General features: G+C 41.9%; 1 protein-coding gene across 1 annotated transcript; it reads left to right on the top strand.

Moving 5' to 3' along the window:
- mtrex (Mtr4 exosome RNA helicase) lies at positions 1 to 18,716 on the top strand. The gene is made up of 27 exons (XM_062413331.1): positions 1 to 120; positions 629 to 769; positions 850 to 916; positions 1,408 to 1,470; positions 1,573 to 1,685; positions 3,885 to 4,059; positions 4,190 to 4,280; positions 4,373 to 4,497; positions 4,729 to 4,827; positions 4,980 to 5,094; positions 5,177 to 5,308; positions 8,512 to 8,591; positions 9,035 to 9,145; positions 9,845 to 9,946; positions 11,448 to 11,573; positions 12,123 to 12,273; positions 12,633 to 12,805; positions 12,894 to 12,962; positions 13,039 to 13,164; positions 13,770 to 13,880; positions 13,971 to 14,159; positions 15,006 to 15,169; positions 15,345 to 15,450; positions 16,465 to 16,521; positions 16,608 to 16,770; positions 18,192 to 18,296; positions 18,574 to 18,716. The coding sequence occupies exons 1-27, from the start codon at positions 20 to 22 to the stop codon at positions 18,624 to 18,626; spliced, it is 3,108 nt and encodes a 1,035-aa protein (XP_062269315.1). The 5' UTR covers positions 1 to 19; the 3' UTR covers positions 18,627 to 18,716.
- Positions 18,717 to 18,724: the final 8 nt, after the last annotated feature.

The raw sequence follows: 18,724 nt of genomic DNA, 5'->3' as shown, positions 1-18,724 counted from the left end.
AGTCGCTCCATCAACAATCATGGCCGACGCGTTTGGAGACGGCCTGTTCAGCGTGTTTGACGATGAACAACAAACGAGTTCCAGTAAAACTCCGCCCGTCGTCGCGGCTCCAGATACAGGGTAAAGGCTTTTTGGTTTCTACGGGGCAAAGATTATTTTAAAACCCGCAGCTTCGAATGTACACGAGACGTTAAACGAAATATCATGTGCGCTCGTGACAGTGAGACGGTCCGCTAGCATCGTTAGCTTGGGTTAGCACATAGCATGTGAAGTGCCGGTTTGTTCCAATAAGCCCCAATTAAAAACATGTTTTAAGAGTTTTTATCACATATTTACCTTATTTCTGCGAAACTTGACAGGGAACCGCAACTACAACGTAAACAGTTGACATTTTGTACTAGTTTGGCAATGATTTGTATTTTGAGTAGTGTGTAATGTGTAAAACTGAATTTCAGAAGAAGTGAAAAATGTAAATACTTGAGAAAAGCTCTTGATAGAATATACTTAGTTACTTTCCACAACTGCTTCAATGAGACTGTGAATTTGGAAGTTGTGCCTAACGATTTGCTGTACCCACCTGTGCATCATTTAACCGAATCTTGTCTGTCTCGTCCTTTCTCTGCTACAGGAAATCTGGAGGTAAGAATGGCACCGACAAGGATGCTGGACCCACTGGCCGGGTCAAGAGGGAGGCGGACAGTGACGGTGGCGAGGAGGTGGTGTTCGGGAAGAAGCCTCGAAACGATGCAGCCTCTGCTAATGACTTAAAGTAAGTTGAGCTACAGTTATTCATCCTAGGCTTGCGGAAGAGAATATGCTTTAAAGTAACATTGTCCTTTTTGTCTTTAGTCTTGCAGAGTTTTTGCCCCAAGTGAAGGTGGAGCAAGTTGAAACTGTGGAGGGATGCTCGCATGAGGTAAAGGAGGCAAATCACAGATTCTGTTCGGACCCAGTCCAAACATCCATCCTGAGCGATCCAGTCACAATCGGTCATCTCTTTGTCTGTCTGTTCACATCATGCATATAAATACGTCTAGAATATCTCCTTTTCAGAACTCACTCCCCTGACTAAAAGTAAATAACCATCTACGCTTTCTGTTTTTTCAAAGACCAAATTATATTTTGTCACCCAGTCTGAGAAGTGTAAAAGTACTCAAGATTTTCTCTATAGCTCTAGAGGGTCAAAGAGTAGCAGCAGAGTATGCGGTGCTTCATGTGTTCCAGGATGCATTTGCATTACCTTTGATCTCCAGACGCATTGAGGATGCATTTGGATATGTTCAGAACTGTGCTGGGCTCTACTGATTGAATCTCTCATGATTGTAGTTGATACCAGGTCTGAAAAAGGCCAAAGGATATTTTTGTCATATGCAAAACTTGATTTACTAAACCCTTTATCACCAACAGGTAGCTTTGCCTGCCAGTGATGAATATAAACCACTGAAAGCTCGAGTGGGGAAAGCAGCCAAGGTTTGTTAATATTCTACCTCTGTGGGATTAACTTGGTTGGTTCCAAATACCAATGTCATAATTTTTTTCTTACATAGTAATTGTTTCTTGTTTCTCTTGCAGGAGTACCCTTTTATTCTTGATCCGTTCCAGCGTGAGGCCATCCTATGTATTGACAACAATGAGTCTGTGCTTGTGTCTGCACACACCTCCGCTGGCAAGACTGTCTGTGCTGAGTGAGTATTCTTAATTAACTATAAATTAACGTTTAAGGAATATATGAGACACCTGAGTGTGTTAAACACGAATGTGTTACAGCAATGATTAACTTGCAACACTACATTTTATACGCGAGGGTGCCGAACCTTCAAATACAGTGGAAACCGGATATAAAGATCACGGATATATTGATTAGCCATTTGTATGAACTAAAAAGCTTTTAACAGAATCATTCTGATACAAATTCTGTTTCAATAATCCTTCTAGTGTAATCAACTAGTCCACTCATAGGGTCTTTTGATACATGAAAACCAAACAAAAATACATATTTTCATTTTATTTTTTTAATTATACTCGGTATGCTTCCGTTTGGTGTTCCTCTGGCTACCTTGTGTAGAATACTTAAACACAGAGAAACAATCGTCGCTGCTGACAAGGGAGAGCGAAAACAACTTCGCACTGGTAAAGCACCTGTGGTGGAAGCCGCCCTCTTAAATTGGTTCGATAATGCCCTGTCATGTAATGCCCCCTTGAGTGAAGGAGAAGGCGGGAGAATTGTCAGCGAAATTAGGATAGGACAATTTCAGGTTTCCATCGGCTGGTTGTAGCCGTTTAAAAAGAGGGAGAACATCGTCTTTAAGAAATTGCATAGGGAGGCTGCTGAGGCTGACATTGTGTCACAAGACGAATGGCTGTAGGACCAGTGGGTACGGTTGAGTTGAGAATACACAGAGCACAGCATCTGGAATGCCGATGAGAGCAAATTTACTTTGGAGCACTACCTGACAGCACACTGACCTTCAAATATGACAATAAAAGAGGAAGAAAGAAGTTTAGGAAAGGATCACCGCTCTGTTCGCCTGCTCTACCACCGGGGGAAGCCTCGACAATAAGAAATAATTTGAGGAAAGGAGGCTTGGTCATATCACCAGTGGATCTCACATGCTGAGATAATCACCGCAGAGTTTGAGCAGTGAATTGCAACTGATAACAGCGTCACTTTGTTAGAGCCTTTTACATATGAGGACATCCTCACAGAGGAGAGAGAGTGCTTTGGTGTGGATACTGATCCTGTCGGCAGCGAGGAGACAGAGGAGGAACAGGGTAAGACCCCCTGTGCCATCCCTGGCTGAGATGAGCAATCCGTATTTTAAGGACTGGTCTGCTGCATCAGTGTTTAAACAACTTTGACCTTTAGCATCGTTTTACAAAAGAAGTGGAGTTGGTTTTGGACAAGTTTGTGAAATGACTTATTTGTATGTGGCGCATGACCCGACTAAACAGAGGGGACCTCATTCTTTGATGCAGTTACATTTTTTGACAAAGTTCAGTATGTTTTTTTTTTAACACTTGTTAAAAGTCAATAATAAATCGGATTTAATTTGTATTGACCATATTCTCAAATCACAATTTGTCTCATAGGGCTTAAAAAGTTGTGACATCCTCTGCCCTCACAGGATCAGTGTGTAGAATTTATAATCTAGTGGTGAAGTTGCATGTTGCAGCTGAAGACCCCTCACCCTCTCCTTCCAATCATGAAAGGGAACCTCCGGAAGTCTTCAGTTGTCATAAGAATTCTGTGTGTTGTCTGCGCCGGCCCCTGCCAGTGGGTGGAGGCACTATGTTTTCAGGTTGTCAGGTGTCCTTACGTTCTTTTGAACCTAATATGTCCGATATGCCCAAAGGGAAATCATTACATCTGGCAAAGACATTCACTTGGACTCAAGGATGACCTGAAAGGAATTTGGTGGCCAACGGTCAATGTCACTGACCTCACAAAGCACATATTTTGCCTTGTGAAAGCACATATTTTGGCTTGTGAATGCATTCTCTCTGGAACGCCCTGAGGGAACTTGTTTCAACATTTTGCACAAACATTCACTTGAATCTAAATGTTATAGTCAAAGGCCAGAGTCTCAGTGGACTCACAAAATATGTTTGTTTTTCTTCAACATTATCAGCTTGAGGGAAAGTTTGGCTCAAAAATTCACTTGGAGTCTAAGTTCAAGGTCACAGGGACCCCACATTCCTGTCATGAGTTCCTGTGAATGTGATAGTGACCTTATCTGAAACTGCACTGGTTTGTAGATGCATACAGGCGTCTTTTTCTCAAATGTGTTAACATGCCAAAATCTATTGGCATGTCACATTTATTTCAAACTTGTCAATAACTCTTTCAGATATATGATCTAACCTGGTTGATCTCCACCTTGTAGATATGCCATAGCTCTGGCCCTCAGAGAGAAGCAGAGAGTGATCTTCACCAGCCCCATCAAGGCTCTTTCCAACCAGAAGTACAGAGAGATGTATGAGGAGTTTCAGGACGTGGGACTGATGACTGGTGATGTCACCATCAACCCCACAGCCTCCTGCCTCGTCATGACTACAGAGGTAGGGCACAGTGATGTGTAAAAGAGAGGAGGCATCCCTAGATATGTCCGATATCAGCATTATTGATGGGTCGTCATTGGAAAGTAATGCTGAGATTTCAGTCCGTCACCACAAACTTCTTTTCTCACAGATTCTGAGGAGCATGTTGTACCGAGGCTCAGAGATCATGAGGGAAGTGGGGTGGGTCGTCTTTGATGAGATCCATTACATGAGGGATGCAGGTGTGTACACAGTGTAATACAAACCGCACAGACAAACTAATGACCAGTTCCCAGTGCAAAGTAAAGTGACTTTACTGGACCTTACCTTTCAGAGCGTGGCGTGGTGTGGGAGGAAACCATCATCCTTCTTCCTGACAATGTGCATTATGTCTTCTTGTCGGCCACCATCCCCAATGCCAGACAATTCGCTGAGTGGATTTGTCACCTACATACGCAGGTGAGATGCAGCAAGTAATGAAACAACGCTTACACTTAGTCTGTTCACATGTGGAATAGTATTAACACTATTATAGTCTACTGGCTAAGAGATGTGAGACAAAGACGCTGTGTGAGGTGAAAGAGATGGGCTGGTGTGGGTGTTAGTTAACAGCTACTATTGTTGTTCGTGTTTTTCTTTTTTCTATCCTGTTCTTACACAACTAATGTTTTTCTGTGTCGTGTCTCCTAGCCCTGCCATGTGGTGTATACAGACTATCGTCCCACTCCACTGCAACACTACATCTTTCCAGCAGGGGGTGACGGTCTCCACCTGGTCGTTGATGAGAATGTAAGTACATCCACAGACTGCACTTACTGGAGTTGCAAGGGAGAGTGGGCCAATTAGTGATAAATGAGTCCTGTAGAAGTCTATTTCTGCCTCCTGGATTTGAATGCATTATTGGGCATTAGTCTTCTCTAATATCTGCATATTTTCTTCAGGGAGACTTCAGAGAGGACAACTTCAACACAGCTATGCAGGTGCTGAGGGACGCAGGGGATTCTGGAGGCAGCGGCGGAGGCAAATGGGACCCAAGACGAAAAGGAGGCACTAGAGGTGTGTATTTGTGTCGGCTCTCAATTTTATAAACCTATAAGTGTTGTTGGTTGATTAATTTCCAATGGTGCCCTTTACGTAGGTCCGTCCAGTGTTTTCAAAATAGTGAAGATGATCATGGAGAGGAACTTCCAGCCCGTCATCATTTTCAGCTTCAGCAAGAAAGAGTGTGAGGCGTACGCTCTGCAGGTGGCTAAACTGGACTTTAATAGAGGTACGTGAACACGTGCTGCGATACAGACACAGATGTGCTCTTATCTTAATATATGCAAGTGTGTGTGCACGTGTGTGTATGTATAAGTAATTATTTCCTCTACAAACTTGTAGTCGGCCTGACCTTTTACATCAGCAACATGATCAGTGATTCAGAAGCCCGTGCACCACTGTCATTGTGATCACTGAGTTAATCTCCTGCACTTTTGTTTAAGTTAGTTTATGCAACAGAGCTGCAGAGTTTAAATGCATAGCAAAAGGTTTACGTCGGACCCTTGAAACGGTAGATTAATGGCAGCTGATGTGTTCTTGGCATGTGATCACTTTATTTTCTGTTTTTTTCACTCCGCTGAATGAGGTCAAATAAAGTCCAGCAGATTTGACTTGCTGTAAATCCAAACTCTCTGTTTACAAAGCATAAATACTGGTGCCCTAACTGTGTTAAAGATAAAACATTTTCCAGTCGTGTGCTGTCTACTTTGAATCACAGCCTACATATTGTGTGCTTCGTAATTTCATGATATTTTCCACTCACTGGCATGTCTGTTATTCCAGTAATTAAAAATCCGTGCTTATTCAGCCAGTAGTAAAAAGCTCTGTCAGCTTGACATCATGAATCTCTTCTCGGCTAAATTATAGTGCTTTACTGTGAGCTGTATTTTCTCTACATTTGCCATTTGTCAGCTGTAATGTAACACTGTCAGCACATCAAAACAATGAGCATATCTTTGGCTGGCTTCAGAGTTGTGGAGAAGATTGTCTCTGTACACTGCATCGCCAATACAAACACATTTTTGTGATAAATAGTTGAGGCATTTGTGTAGGGGGTTGAAATTAGGCAAGCGAAACCACTCACCAAAATACTTGGCGGGCCAAATGGAGCCTCCCCGCTGAGTGAACAGGCTTTATTGAGGTTGCTCAGCTGGTCTTGCTAGTTGGTTCAGTTTACAAGTGAAGTTGCTACTTGAGGACAAGTCTCTGCTCTATGGGAGATAATCCAGTCATAGATGGAGTTAGGTTCACTTGCATCTGTTCTCCAGGCTTTTATTTTTTTAAGTTGAAATACAACAAGCTTAATGCTAATGTAGTCTTACTTCTGTGATACATGTAAATGTCTTTATAAACAAGGTTTGTTTAAATGCTGAGCTCTTCCAACCCTGGAGGCCTATTTTCTGTCAACACTGCCAATGCCTTTTTTTCATCAATACTGCAAGAAACAAATGGAAATATTCAGCCAAAGAAAATCTCTCCTTTTCAGCAGTTTCCTGTGTTTGGAGAATCTTTCTTAAACAATCAAAGAGGGCTTCTTAGAAAACTAGGCCACCTGCAACCAGTAATAACGTTCAGATAATTGCATTTGATTGAGGAACATGTTTAATCTAGAAAAAATATTATATTTCCAAAACTCAAGTTATTCCATTAACTTTTTATGTTTGTTTCAACAACAAAGAAGCTTTCATGTCAAAATGTGAGGGATGATGTTCTTTTTTGGCTCATGACAAATTGTATCACAAACTTTCTGAATGGCCCACAGTGCAAATGTAACCATTTGCAGTTTTAAATTCAGGTTCAACATGTTTTCCTTCTATTCATTTGCCATTGAAACTGTTTCAAACATGCACTTGAAGTCTTGTCTTCTTCTGACCCGAAACGCCGGATGTTGATGTGCTGGAAACAAAAATATATCACCCAGACGCCACCCTTTGTTTGAAAGCTCCAGAGATTTGTCTGTTGTTCTGAAGTGTCTGACCCGTTTTTCATGTGTGAAAGATGAGCTCTGGAAAATGTCCTTCTGATTTCTGCATAATTTCTAGAGTTCATGTGAAAATATCAGAAACTGAACATGACCGTTTACCCAGTGGACACAGTATCCAAGCAGGTTGTTAATTATTTTAGTTTTTTGTTTGGGAGTTTATTGGAGTTTTATTGTTGGTTATGATCCGGGGGCGGGAGCCACGTGGCTCTCCGTCCACCCCCTTTCTCCCTCCTCTACCTTTTTCTACACGTGTTTTCTACCTCCATCCTTATTTTATTTTTCTCGAATAATAATTATAAGTCCCCCCTCTCTGTCCCTCTCTGTTGTGAGCTGTGACACACAGTTTCTGGGCAGTGTTTGTGGAATGGCAGAGCTGTGTTGGAATCAGGGAGCGACTGGTGCGGAAACACAAACCAGCTGAATGACTGCAGAACATTAGTAACAAGCAGGCAAATAATAGACGGGACTGGGTTTCATGCTAAGACTGAAAACACATCCATACCCATGCTCTGTTGTGATGCTGACCTGCTGCAGATTTGTTTTAGTTGTCACTTGAGGTCGGACAAAGTCCTCATCACATTGGTCCAGAGCCAGATATTTGAGCAATTAATGGTCCTATTACTGTGATTGAGTTTGACTTCTCTTAATTTGGATTTTTCTCTCACTTGTCCTTGCAGTTGACTTCAAGTTATATAATATGTTTTTACTTTCGTGCTCACACACCATGTTAAAGATCTACGCAAAAAATTTCAGCGATGTTCAGTTAAATATTATAATCCTACTCTGTGGAATTATTGCTGCAAAGTAGAAGTCCTGGATGTGATGTTTGTTCCAGAGCCATGGATGTACGTATTGCTTGGCATTGCTTTATAAGTAAACGGTTAGAACAAGTCCCATTGGCACTGAGGTTGTTTGGTATTCACAGTTGAGACTGAACCATCAGACTTCTGCGGAAGTCCCAAGTTTCTGACAAACGCAAGATTTCCCAGAACGGTCTCATGAATAAAGACAGACCGGTGACTAAGTTTCCAAATGGATGACCAGCAGCAAACAATGTAACGTGATTAGCAGGGCACTGTTGACAGTGGCTCACTTGTTGCATTCATATTTAACAGATTAGATTAATTCATTGTTGGTAGGAAACTCTACATAATGACACAAATTAGAGAAACATTCTGATGGTTGCAACATCAAATCAAATCTCGAGTCCATTTGCCTGCTCCGGACCTGGGTGGTTGAAGTTTTCCTGCAAACAATTTCTTAAAATAACAAACTCTCCCCATTTGTCCCTTGTGAACTGCCCAACACCCAATAGTACGTGTGTGAGCTTGTGCATGTTGAAAGATTTGCACATGTTCAGGATGTAAGAAATGGCTTTGTTGTGATAATTGGATCATTTTCTGAACACATATGAGCGGATGCTAATGTTGTTCTTTTTTAAATAACAGATGATGAGAAACGTCTGGTGGAGGAAGTGTTCAACAACGCCATCGACTGTCTCTCAGACGAAGATAAGAAACTGCCTCAGGTGAGGAGACCTGGACTCTCTCACAACTAATATGATGGTTTTATAAACAATCCATGTTTTTTTGCTCCAGTTGTGGAACCAAGCACCGTCGCCTCGTAAAGCCTCAGAAAAAAAAGCTTGCTATTTCCTGCAGAGTTATTTGCTACCAAGAGAGGACTGTTAAACAGCCTCAATGTAAATAACTGGACACATAATGTCAACACAGGCTTTAGACGCTCTGCTCCTGTTATTCTATGCTGCTGTTGAGTTATGTTATGAAAACCAGCCTTGTCAAGGTAACAGTGTCTAGATCACTATGTTACAAACAAACATTCCACTTCATGGTTTCAATGCTTTTCCATTCTGTCTCTTTGTGTGACGATAGCGTTTATCTAAATACCTGGTGAACTTCAAATACCAATACTGCAAACAATACACGACATATCCACGCCTTTGTTCCTCAGGTGGAGCATGTGTTGCCACTGTTGAAGAGGGGAATAGGTATCCATCACGGAGGTCTGCTGCCCATCCTGAAAGAAACCATAGAGATCCTTTTCTCCGAAGGTCTGATCAAGGTAAGACTGTCTCTGCATCAAGATGCTCCAAAACCCTGATTTAACTAGACTGGTACTCAGTGGAGTGCGTACCTCCCCCAAGGCCCAACAACCCCCTTACATTCAGTCAAGCTGCACCAAATGGCACACACTCATAGATGTCAGTTTCCAAAATATACCAGATTTATTTCCTCAAGATCCATTAATTTTTTCCGTGGGAATTTTGTGAAAATAATTTTTTTAAGTCAAAAGTGATTTAAACAAAGATTCTGTTCACCAGGCATGTGTTGACCTATTGCAGACCACAGAAGTGAAGTTGCAGTAACACTGGAATGACTTCAGGGCTTAATCAGAAGTCAAAACACTGGACCATGATTTATGATATGACTTTTATAACTATAATAATGTATCTACTAGAAATGTTGGCTTGCATGTTTCTGGCCTCTACAGAGCCATCGGGGGTGAAGTCACTTTGCCTCAATATTTTGGTCTCTGAAAGCACAAGCAGTTACCCATTGAATATCACATTATTTTAGGCAAATTGGCTTTTTTGGGGGAATTTATTAAGCCTCTAGAAAACCCACAAAGCTTTCTGGTGAAAACCACTCGCTCAACACAAATATAAGTTTACAAGGCAACTCCACGGGACATCTTTTTCAAGCTGTGCTGACAGTGATATACTGAGGATTTCTTCTTAATACCTTTTTATTCTCATTCCAGGCCCTGTTTGCCACAGAGACGTTTGCCATGGGCATCAACATGCCAGCTCGCACCGTGCTCTTCACCAGCGCACGCAAGTTTGATGGCAAGAATCATCGCTTTGTAAGGGCACTCATTTTTACCTCTGTTAATGTTTAAGAGATTATGTTATTTACCCGATCTTTTCCCCTCCTCACTCAGAGTGAGAAAAACCTCATACATCGTTGTGTTTTGTTGTATTAACAATGCAGATTCAGTATATTTGAAATGGTGAAAACTACCTGATGTCAATTAATGGATCTCTTTGCTCCACTGCAAAACTGAGTTTAATACTTTGTTATTATTTATAACTAGAATAGTAATGTATTATTCCCTTAAAAATAAGTGAAACATTTTAAACATTGTAAGGGTTTCCTCCCTCACCCATACCGTATCCTTCCACCAAGTTTAATGGAAATCCGGGCAGTAGTTTTTGTAGAACCATCCTTAAAACACAACGCAACCAACCTACAAACAGACTGGGGTGAAAACCAAACCTCCTTAGCAGAGGTAATGATATTTTAACACCTTAAAATTAATCATACATGCAAAATACTCATAACATAATTGGTTGCTGTGCAATTGGCAAATAAAAGCAAGAACTGGTCTGAGCCAACATTGGATGCAGACCAGTTGTCCATTTCTGGAGACCTGTCGTATGCATTTCTGTGCCTTTTTATAGGAAGCTGCAGCTTTTTTTGTGGTTGTAAACATAGTTTGTCCATGTTTGTATACCTGCATTGAGTCTGGGCCTTGGTAATAAAACTCCCCTTAAACAGGGCTATCTCTTTAAAGCAGCTCCTGCTTATTTGCTGCGAGGAGCCGCTGCACACCGGTTTTCTCTGAGGCCTTTATATGGTGTTCAAGTCCTGCAGCTCGCAGCGCCACATAAACAGCCACGTATTGACTATAAGAGTCTGTGGCTGTGTGAGCCATCACTTAGAAGGACCCTTCATCATCACTTCATACACATGGAGTTCCGCGCTCCCTCACTCTCACACACACACACACACACACACACACACACACACACACACGCAGGCTTGACGAGAATGTGAGCTGGAAACTGCCCTCCAAAAAGTTCATCAGGAACATCTGGTGCCGCTGACGGTGCCAAAGCTCCACGCAGGCACTCACACACTTCCCCACACAGCTCTCATTCCTGAAAACGCACTGTGTTTCAGATCAGGAGCTGGTCCCTCAGCATGCCTGAAATGACAATCAGGTTGTTTCAGCACAAAAAGAATAGCATCTGCCTCTTTTGCTACGTTTTTTATTGCTGAAAGACCAGTAGATATATTGAGTTAAATCCGAACCATGTGTGTGTGATGCAGAGAGTCGGCCTAAAAGACCTGAGGACCCTGGGGCAGCCTGTCCCTCACGAGACCCATCATCTAGAGCTGTACAAATACCTTAAAAACATTTAGCAATTCTCTAATATTCTAAATATGTTCTCTCCATCCTCCGATTTTGTTTGACTTCATCCTTTATCAGAACAACAATTATATATTCTTTTGCAAAGCAAGGTATTATTCACTAACAGATTTATTTTTCTTTATATCATGTGTGTTTTCACGTGGCTCAGATCACATCAGGTGAGTACATCCAGATGTCTGGGCGTGCAGGGAGGAGAGGAATGGACGACAGGGGAATTGTTATTTTCATGGCGGATGAGAAGATGAGTCCGTCTGTGGGCAAAACGCTACTCAAGGTACTTTACCCAACGCAACTTCTGGCACACCTCTTCACTGCTTTCTACACAGTCTACTTGAAATACTCCAGTGTTACCTATTAACTATCTAGAGTGTGGTAACCCTACTTATTTATATTTGTCCCACCACAGTTTTAAACTGATAATAATTCTTCTTATACGCATCTCTGCGGATTATCAGGTCATTTGTACATTAACGCTCGACTCTATGCTCTCACAGAGAAGCCAGCGAGTCTTGTTTTATTGTTTTTCATTTGACACATGGATTTATGCTTGCATGAATATGTAGCTGCCTAGATTTTAAAGGGGTCTGTGTTAATATAAAACTGTAAGTTGGCGCTGTCACAGTGTCGAACTCTCAGGGTGTCTTGGAGAAAGATGTTGAACCTCAAACAGAATTGACACAGACCTCCAACCTTCCTGGCACCTTTACCAAGTATTAACAACATTATCAAACCTTATAATGAACCTCAGCTGTATAGTTTTTGCATAAAAACATACATTTTTTAGGTCTGTTTCTAATTTGACTGTTTTTATTGGGCTGTGCAGGGATCAGCTGACCCTTTGAACAGCGCCTTTCACCTGACCTACAACATGGTGCTGAACCTGCTGCGTGTGGAGGAGATCAACCCAGAGTACATGCTGGAGAAGTCTTTCTACCAGTTCCAACACTACAGGGCTTTGCCTGGCGTGGTGGAGAGTAAGCTTTGTTTTCCATATGTAGTTCTACAATGTCCAGACTGGATGAGATGTTTTGCCATTAGTTAGATTATCAGCTTTTATCATTAATGACTCTATATATTATTTTCTAAATTATTTGACTTAAAAATGTCACTCAATGGAAAACATTTCTGTAATTTCTCACTTCCAAAGTTGACCTCTTCAAATGTACAGTCATCTTCAAAAGACAATCGACCGTCAGATACAACAGATCACATCAGATCTTCACATTTAAGAAGCAGGAACATAAATTATTAATTGTCATAATAATTGTATTGATCGGCTCGTTATTTAGTAGTTCTTGGATGCATCTAATGACTTCTGTGGTTTTCTGTGCAGAAATAAAGAAGTTGGAGGAGCAGTACCACGGCATTGACATCCCTAACGAGGAGAGCGTGGTCACTTACTTTAAAATCCGACAGCAGCTCGCAAAACTGGGGAAAGAGATCCAAGAGTTCACCCACAAACCGAAATACTGCCTCCCCTTCCTGCAGCCTGGACGACTCGTCAAGGTCAGACCTCCCACACCGAAAACCAGTGACAGGACAGTAATTATGGATGTGTACGTGTTTTTACTTTATCTCTGTTTTGATCCAATAGGTGAAAAATGAAGATGCCGACTTTGGGTGGGGAGTTGTTGTAAACTTTTGCAAGAAGTCTAACGTGAAGGTAAGTTCTCATTGTGTCACATATATGTGAACCCATTAACAAAGGACTGTGACTAATATACATTTCCCCCGGTTAGACCATTTCAGACTCCGAGCCGCTGTATGTGGTGGAGGTTCTGGTTCACTGCAGCAAGGACAGTGTCAAAGAATCTGCGACCGAGACGGCAAAACCTGCTGCTGCGGGGGAGACTGGAGAGATGATGGTGTGTGAGACAATCATCCAAACACACATCACACACACTATATACGTACACAGGTTTGATGCCGGTGCATATCTATCAACCCGTTTTATACCCATTTTTATTTTTTCCATTTAAACAAAAGTGACATATCACCAACATTTTTGCTCTTGACGTGTGACGGGCACGGCTGGGTCAGGTATCCAGACTCTGGTGGAAATTATGCGTCACATAATTTCAAGATGAAACCATTAGATCATGGTGGCGAGAGAAGGAGACAGCAACACTCTTCAAATTGACAAAGGAAACAAATGCTACAATTTTATAGTCTTAATATTTAGTTGAATTTTCCTTTAACTTTCTAAACAACTCTTGAGTAAAATCACTTGCATCTTGACATACTGACAGTGAGTGTCACCATGAACAAGAGTGAAGTGAAGTTAGAGGTTCTTGTTCCACCCTCTTTTTCTGTTATGGTTTAATCACACCGAACTAGAGATTAACCCAAACCCAACTGTCTATCTGAATGCTTCTAATATTAACGTCAGGGTAACTCTTGCGAAATATGAGTAAAATATGTCAGGAAGCTTTGCCAATAACTCCTGTGATTCTTACCTGTTCGGGTCCAGGTGGTCCCAGTGATGCTGCACCTCCTGACTTCCATCAGCTCCGTTCGTCTTTACATCCCCAAAGACCTGAGGCCCTTTGACAACAGGCAGCTCATGCTCAAGTCTATTCAGGTTAAAAGAAGCTGCAGCCATCTTGAAACAAATATATTGAGTAACAATGCAAATGTTGCTTGTTTTACATCTGCGTGTTTTGCCCTTCAGGAGGTGCAGAAGCGTTTCCCCGACGGCGTTCCTCTGCTCGACCCCGTAGACGACATGGGCATCAAGGACCCTGCTCTGAAGAAAGTCATTCAGAAGGTGGAGGCCTTTGAGCACCGCATGTACTCCCACACCCTGCACAGTGACCCCAACCTGGAATCTGTGTATTGTCTTTGTGAGAAGAAAGCGCTGGTGAGAAACTGTGTGTGTTTTTGTGTGTGTTTCAGTTTGTGTTTGTCATGGGAAACCTGTTCAGTGTACCAAACCCTTTTGAAAGCGGAATCATTTATCCACAGTTGGGTGTTGTTATGTTTGAATTATTAATACTTCCCTATTCATTATTTAATCTGTCTGGCCTTCCTTTGTCTTTTCCTGCCAGACAGGTTGGCTTTAACTGCTTATTCACTTATACGGACAAATACAGGAAGAAAGTAAGGACCTTACATCCACAGGGCCTCGGTCTCAGTCATACGTCAGATCAGAAACCCATTCAGATAATGATCAAGAAAAAAAGGCTTAAACAAGACACCGAAAGGTCCATGACAATGCTTAACATGCAGTTATAGAAAAGTCAATACAATAAATATCAAAACATTCCTAGTCCCATACAAATATAATATGGAACCAGCACAATGTCACTTAGCTCATATTTTGCACACGGTGTATTAATTGCAGTGAAATATAATAACATACCTCAGTGTATAGTTGTTCTTGTCGTGATCTGCTGGGAGCACTGAAAACCTTTTAGCTCTCATCTTCGTATGTGATGGATTTATGTTGCGTCTCACAAGTGCAGCTTAACATGAGGAATGAACCATGCTGGTGAAATCTTAGTGTTGTAATGGGTGGTAAAGGTTGAAGTGGATAATGAACAGATAAGCAGGCAGATGAACATCCATCACTAAGTGTAAAATGAGCTCATGCACATAATCACTGGGAGTTTACAAAGTGCTTTTATGAGCCCTGGAAGTCACATTAGGTGAAGTTTACATGGTCTAACAGTAAGTGTGTGTGTGTGTGTGTGTCTGTGTGTCTTAGATCGCAGCAGATGTTCGCACGGCCAAGCGCGAGCTGAAGAAAGCTCGCACCGTCCTGCAGATGGACAAGCTGAAGTGCAGGAAGAGAGTTCTGCGACGCCTCGGCTTCGCCAGCCCCTCCGATGTGATCGAGATCAAAGGGCGAGTTGCATGTGAAATCAGCAGGTAGGGAACCACACCAGATTGTATGAACACAACTGAACACAGAATGCCCCCCCCCCCCCCCCCCCCCCCCAGTTTGAGAACCACTGCTTTAAAGCCACATGCAAAGAGCCGGCAGGTTGTGACTTGGGTAATAAAAAGTCCCGTCTGTTCATTCACTCTGCGTTTATCTTCCCAGTGCCGACGAGCTGCTGCTGACGGAGATGATATTCAACGGCCTCTTCAACGACCTGACGGTGGAGCAAGCCGTCGCCCTGCTGTCCTGCTTCGTCTTCCAGGAGAACGTACGGACAGACACACTCACACACACACACACGTACAACACAAATACGATTCATCTAATCCGCCGCACAAACAGATTTTAAGCCTTTTTCCGAACGCTGAGATAAACAGTTGATTCTCCTTTCAACACACTCGCATTCTTGGCCTCTTCCCGTGCTCTGCGAACGCAACAGAAACCTGAGGTTGACGTGTGTTTGTCTTTCCTAATGATGCCTGTTCTCTCAGTGAGCTCATCCAGCATCAGAGGTTTCAAAAAACTGGACTGGCTCAGGACCAGCTCAGTCCTCAGAACTCGATAAATCACGTCTCCTGTTCTCCTCGTCTCCGGGAACGACGACAAGTCGCGCGTGTGTGTCATGAGAGACCACCTGCTGCCGTTGGCTCAAGATACTGATACTGTACAAACATTCAATCTGTGTTTGCGATTCTAAACCAGCGATGTGTTTGAATATCAAAATGCTAGTAAGACTTTTCTTAAATATGATTTATGGCATTTTTTGTTACATTAATTTAATATTTATAAAATAAACAGTTCTTTGTGAGTCTGCACCTTCTACCATTTCAGACATTTTGTAGATAAAATGAATGATCCTGCAAATAATATTTGGATTAATTGTCATATTTTACATTCCTCAATTGAAGCTTTAACAATGGAAAAAGTTAAATTTGGTGCCATAACAATACTGGACAGAAACACAAGTGTTATATTAGTAGAGAGAAACACAAAGTCTGTCTATCTCTAATGTCCAATCATGACACAAAGTGCGAGTGATTGTAAGTCAACTTACAATCAAAATGACAATCTGTAATTTGAAGGTTTAAGTATTTGCATAAAGTTACTTTAAACCAGTCTAGCCAATAAGAAAGCAGCAGGTTTCAGTTTGTTGGGGAGTTAAGATCGGTTTCTTTTGTCTCAAAAGGTTTAAGTAGCGATGTTGTTCTGTCTAAAAATCTAAAATAAAGCAAAGTTCGGAAATGGCTGTTACATGATTCAGTGATGTCACTTTGTCCTCCAGGCCAGCGAGATGCCAAAACTGACTGAGCAGTTAGCTGCACCCCTGAGACAGATGCAGGTGAGACGACGCTCAACTGTCTGTCTGTGAAAGTTTGAGTTTGGTGGAGATGTTTATACCATGTTTTGCTCTCTCGCTGTTTTCAGGAGTGTGCGAAGCGGATCGCTAAGGTGTCGGCAGATGCGAAGCTGGATATAGACGAGGAGACTTACATGAACCAGTTTAAACCTCACCTGATGGATGTGATCTTCGCCTGGGCCAATGGCGCCACGTTCGCTCAAATCTGCAAGATGACGGACGTCTTTGAAGGTGGGTCCCTGAAAACAACATGCAACAGAGTGCAGGTGCTTCCTCCTGGCAATGATCAGAGGTGGCAGATAACCAAAAGGATTTATTCAAGTAAAAATATGACGTACTTTATTTAAATTAATCTATTTTGTGCTACTACATTTAATAAGTTATTACTTCCCTTTTATATGTTTTCAGATTAAGATATACATTTTAATGTTTGATCAATTTAATTTTAAAATAATATATGATAAATAACTGGATATAAAGGAAATAAAACGGGCTCCACCTCAACAAGGGACTTCTGCTGAACACAATAAAGCATCACTATTAATCACATACGTTACAGTTACATGGGCCTCTCTGTACTTTTACATTGAAGGATCTGAATTCATCTTCCTCCTCAGCTGAGCTACAACACTGCTCTTGTAGCAGCAACCCTTCGCCTTTGATTTATTCCCTTTCACATGTGCAGCCACTCTGAGGCTGGAAGAGGTTCTCGAATTGATTTATTACGCCTGGTCTGATCCAAACCCGGTTTCAACTCCACCATTTTCCCCATAGTTTGGGTCTGTTACCTCCCAACAATGACCTCACTCGTGAAATATTGGACATCGTTTGAGGAAATGACGCTAAGTTGGGAAACTGCAGGGAGTTTGAGATCTGCTTGTGTCTGTTGGCAAGGGGCAGAGATGGAGGACTTGGAAGTTTCGGTTGGGAGTATTTTCAGATGAATTTTCCAGGTCTAAATTCAGTTTAAACCAACAATACAGATAATCTTTTAATATTAATTGACGAACGGAAATTAAACGTCCAACATTTTGTTAATATTCTGTGTTCACACTATTTGTGCCCATTGCTCCAGTCACTGACGTCAACGAATGACAGGAGTCAAATCAGTGTTCAATCACCAGTCACTATGTGGGAACTAGCGACTGGTACGTCCCAGCCTCCGAAAACATTTCAAGTAGACACTAATCTAGATGAAGCTGTGACAACTACAGCCAATCAGAGCGGACCAGGCTCCTCCTGGTGAAAGGTTGTGTAGTATGAACTCGCAGCAGCTTCAAGCCTCCAGATCACAAGACGGTGAGTCGTGTAGAGTGAACTCGGCATAAAGGACTGACACTTACTTTATTATTTTCCTGATAATAAGCAATAATTAGTTCTTTCCTGGAAACTCATTTAAAATTAGGGTATAATGTGGAAACTAATGACGTGTAGCATTCATATCCATTAGGGAAAGCGTGTCAATGAGGAATCAAAAGGTTTTAGAAGTGAGCTGTGATGTTCTGCAGAAAGGAAACTCTTTATTCAAGACTCCTTATTCAACAATCTCGTGACTTAATTCCTGTTAAATGTCTGTTAATCTGGGCAATAGTTGTGTTTTTCAAATAGAGAATCCTCACATTGAACACTGTGCGTTTGTGTGTCTGGTGCAGGGAGCATCATCCGCTGCATGCGTCGTCTGGAGGAGGTGCTGAGACAGATGTGCTCTGCAGCCAAGGCCATTGGCAACACTGAGCTGGAGAACAAGTTCGCTGAAGGTAAGAACAGGAAGCAATCAATGGCTTCAAGGACTAAGGCCAATACCTCATGGTTTTAATCCGTTTTGTTGAGTCTAATATTAAACCTTTTGAAAGAGACGTGTAAAGACGCCAATTTGAACTGTTTTGACATACTTTTTCCAATTTCTCACCTTTTAAAAATGTGCAATGTCATTTTTTATGGAGCAGAATGCATTTCAGTGAATTCCTTGGGGAAAAAAAATGAAGTCTCAGGCTGAAAATGCTCATTGATGTTGGTCGATTTGTGTCTTTGCAGGAATAACAAAGATCAAGAGGGACATAGTTTTTGCTGCCAGTCTCTACCTATAAACACGGATTCTCTTTCAGCCCAGTGTGGCTGCTGGAGGACACGCTATTTTTGACCTTTGCTCCTGCTGAGACCATGATGCAGCTCTCGGCCTCCGCTC

Source organism: Platichthys flesus, chromosome 19 (genome assembly GCF_949316205.1).
Source record: "Platichthys flesus chromosome 19, fPlaFle2.1, whole genome shotgun sequence".
Classification (NCBI taxonomy): Eukaryota; Metazoa; Chordata; class Actinopteri; order Pleuronectiformes; family Pleuronectidae; genus Platichthys; species Platichthys flesus.
The sequence above is the reverse complement of the archived record's forward strand: the minus strand, read 5'-3'. Positions and strand labels throughout refer to the sequence as shown.

Coding starts and splice junctions, on each gene's coding strand:
- mtrex (XM_062413331.1), top strand. CDS start 20: ATGGCCGACGCGTTTGGAGACGGCCTGTTCAGCGTGTTTGACGATGAA. Junction 4,498..4,728: donor TTTGTCACCTACATACGCAG/GTGAGATGCAGC, acceptor CGTGTCTCCTAG/CCCTGCCATGTGGTGTATAC. Junction 12,806..12,893: donor AGCCTGGACGACTCGTCAAG/GTCAGACCTCCC, acceptor TTGATCCAATAG/GTGAAAAATGAAGATGCCGA.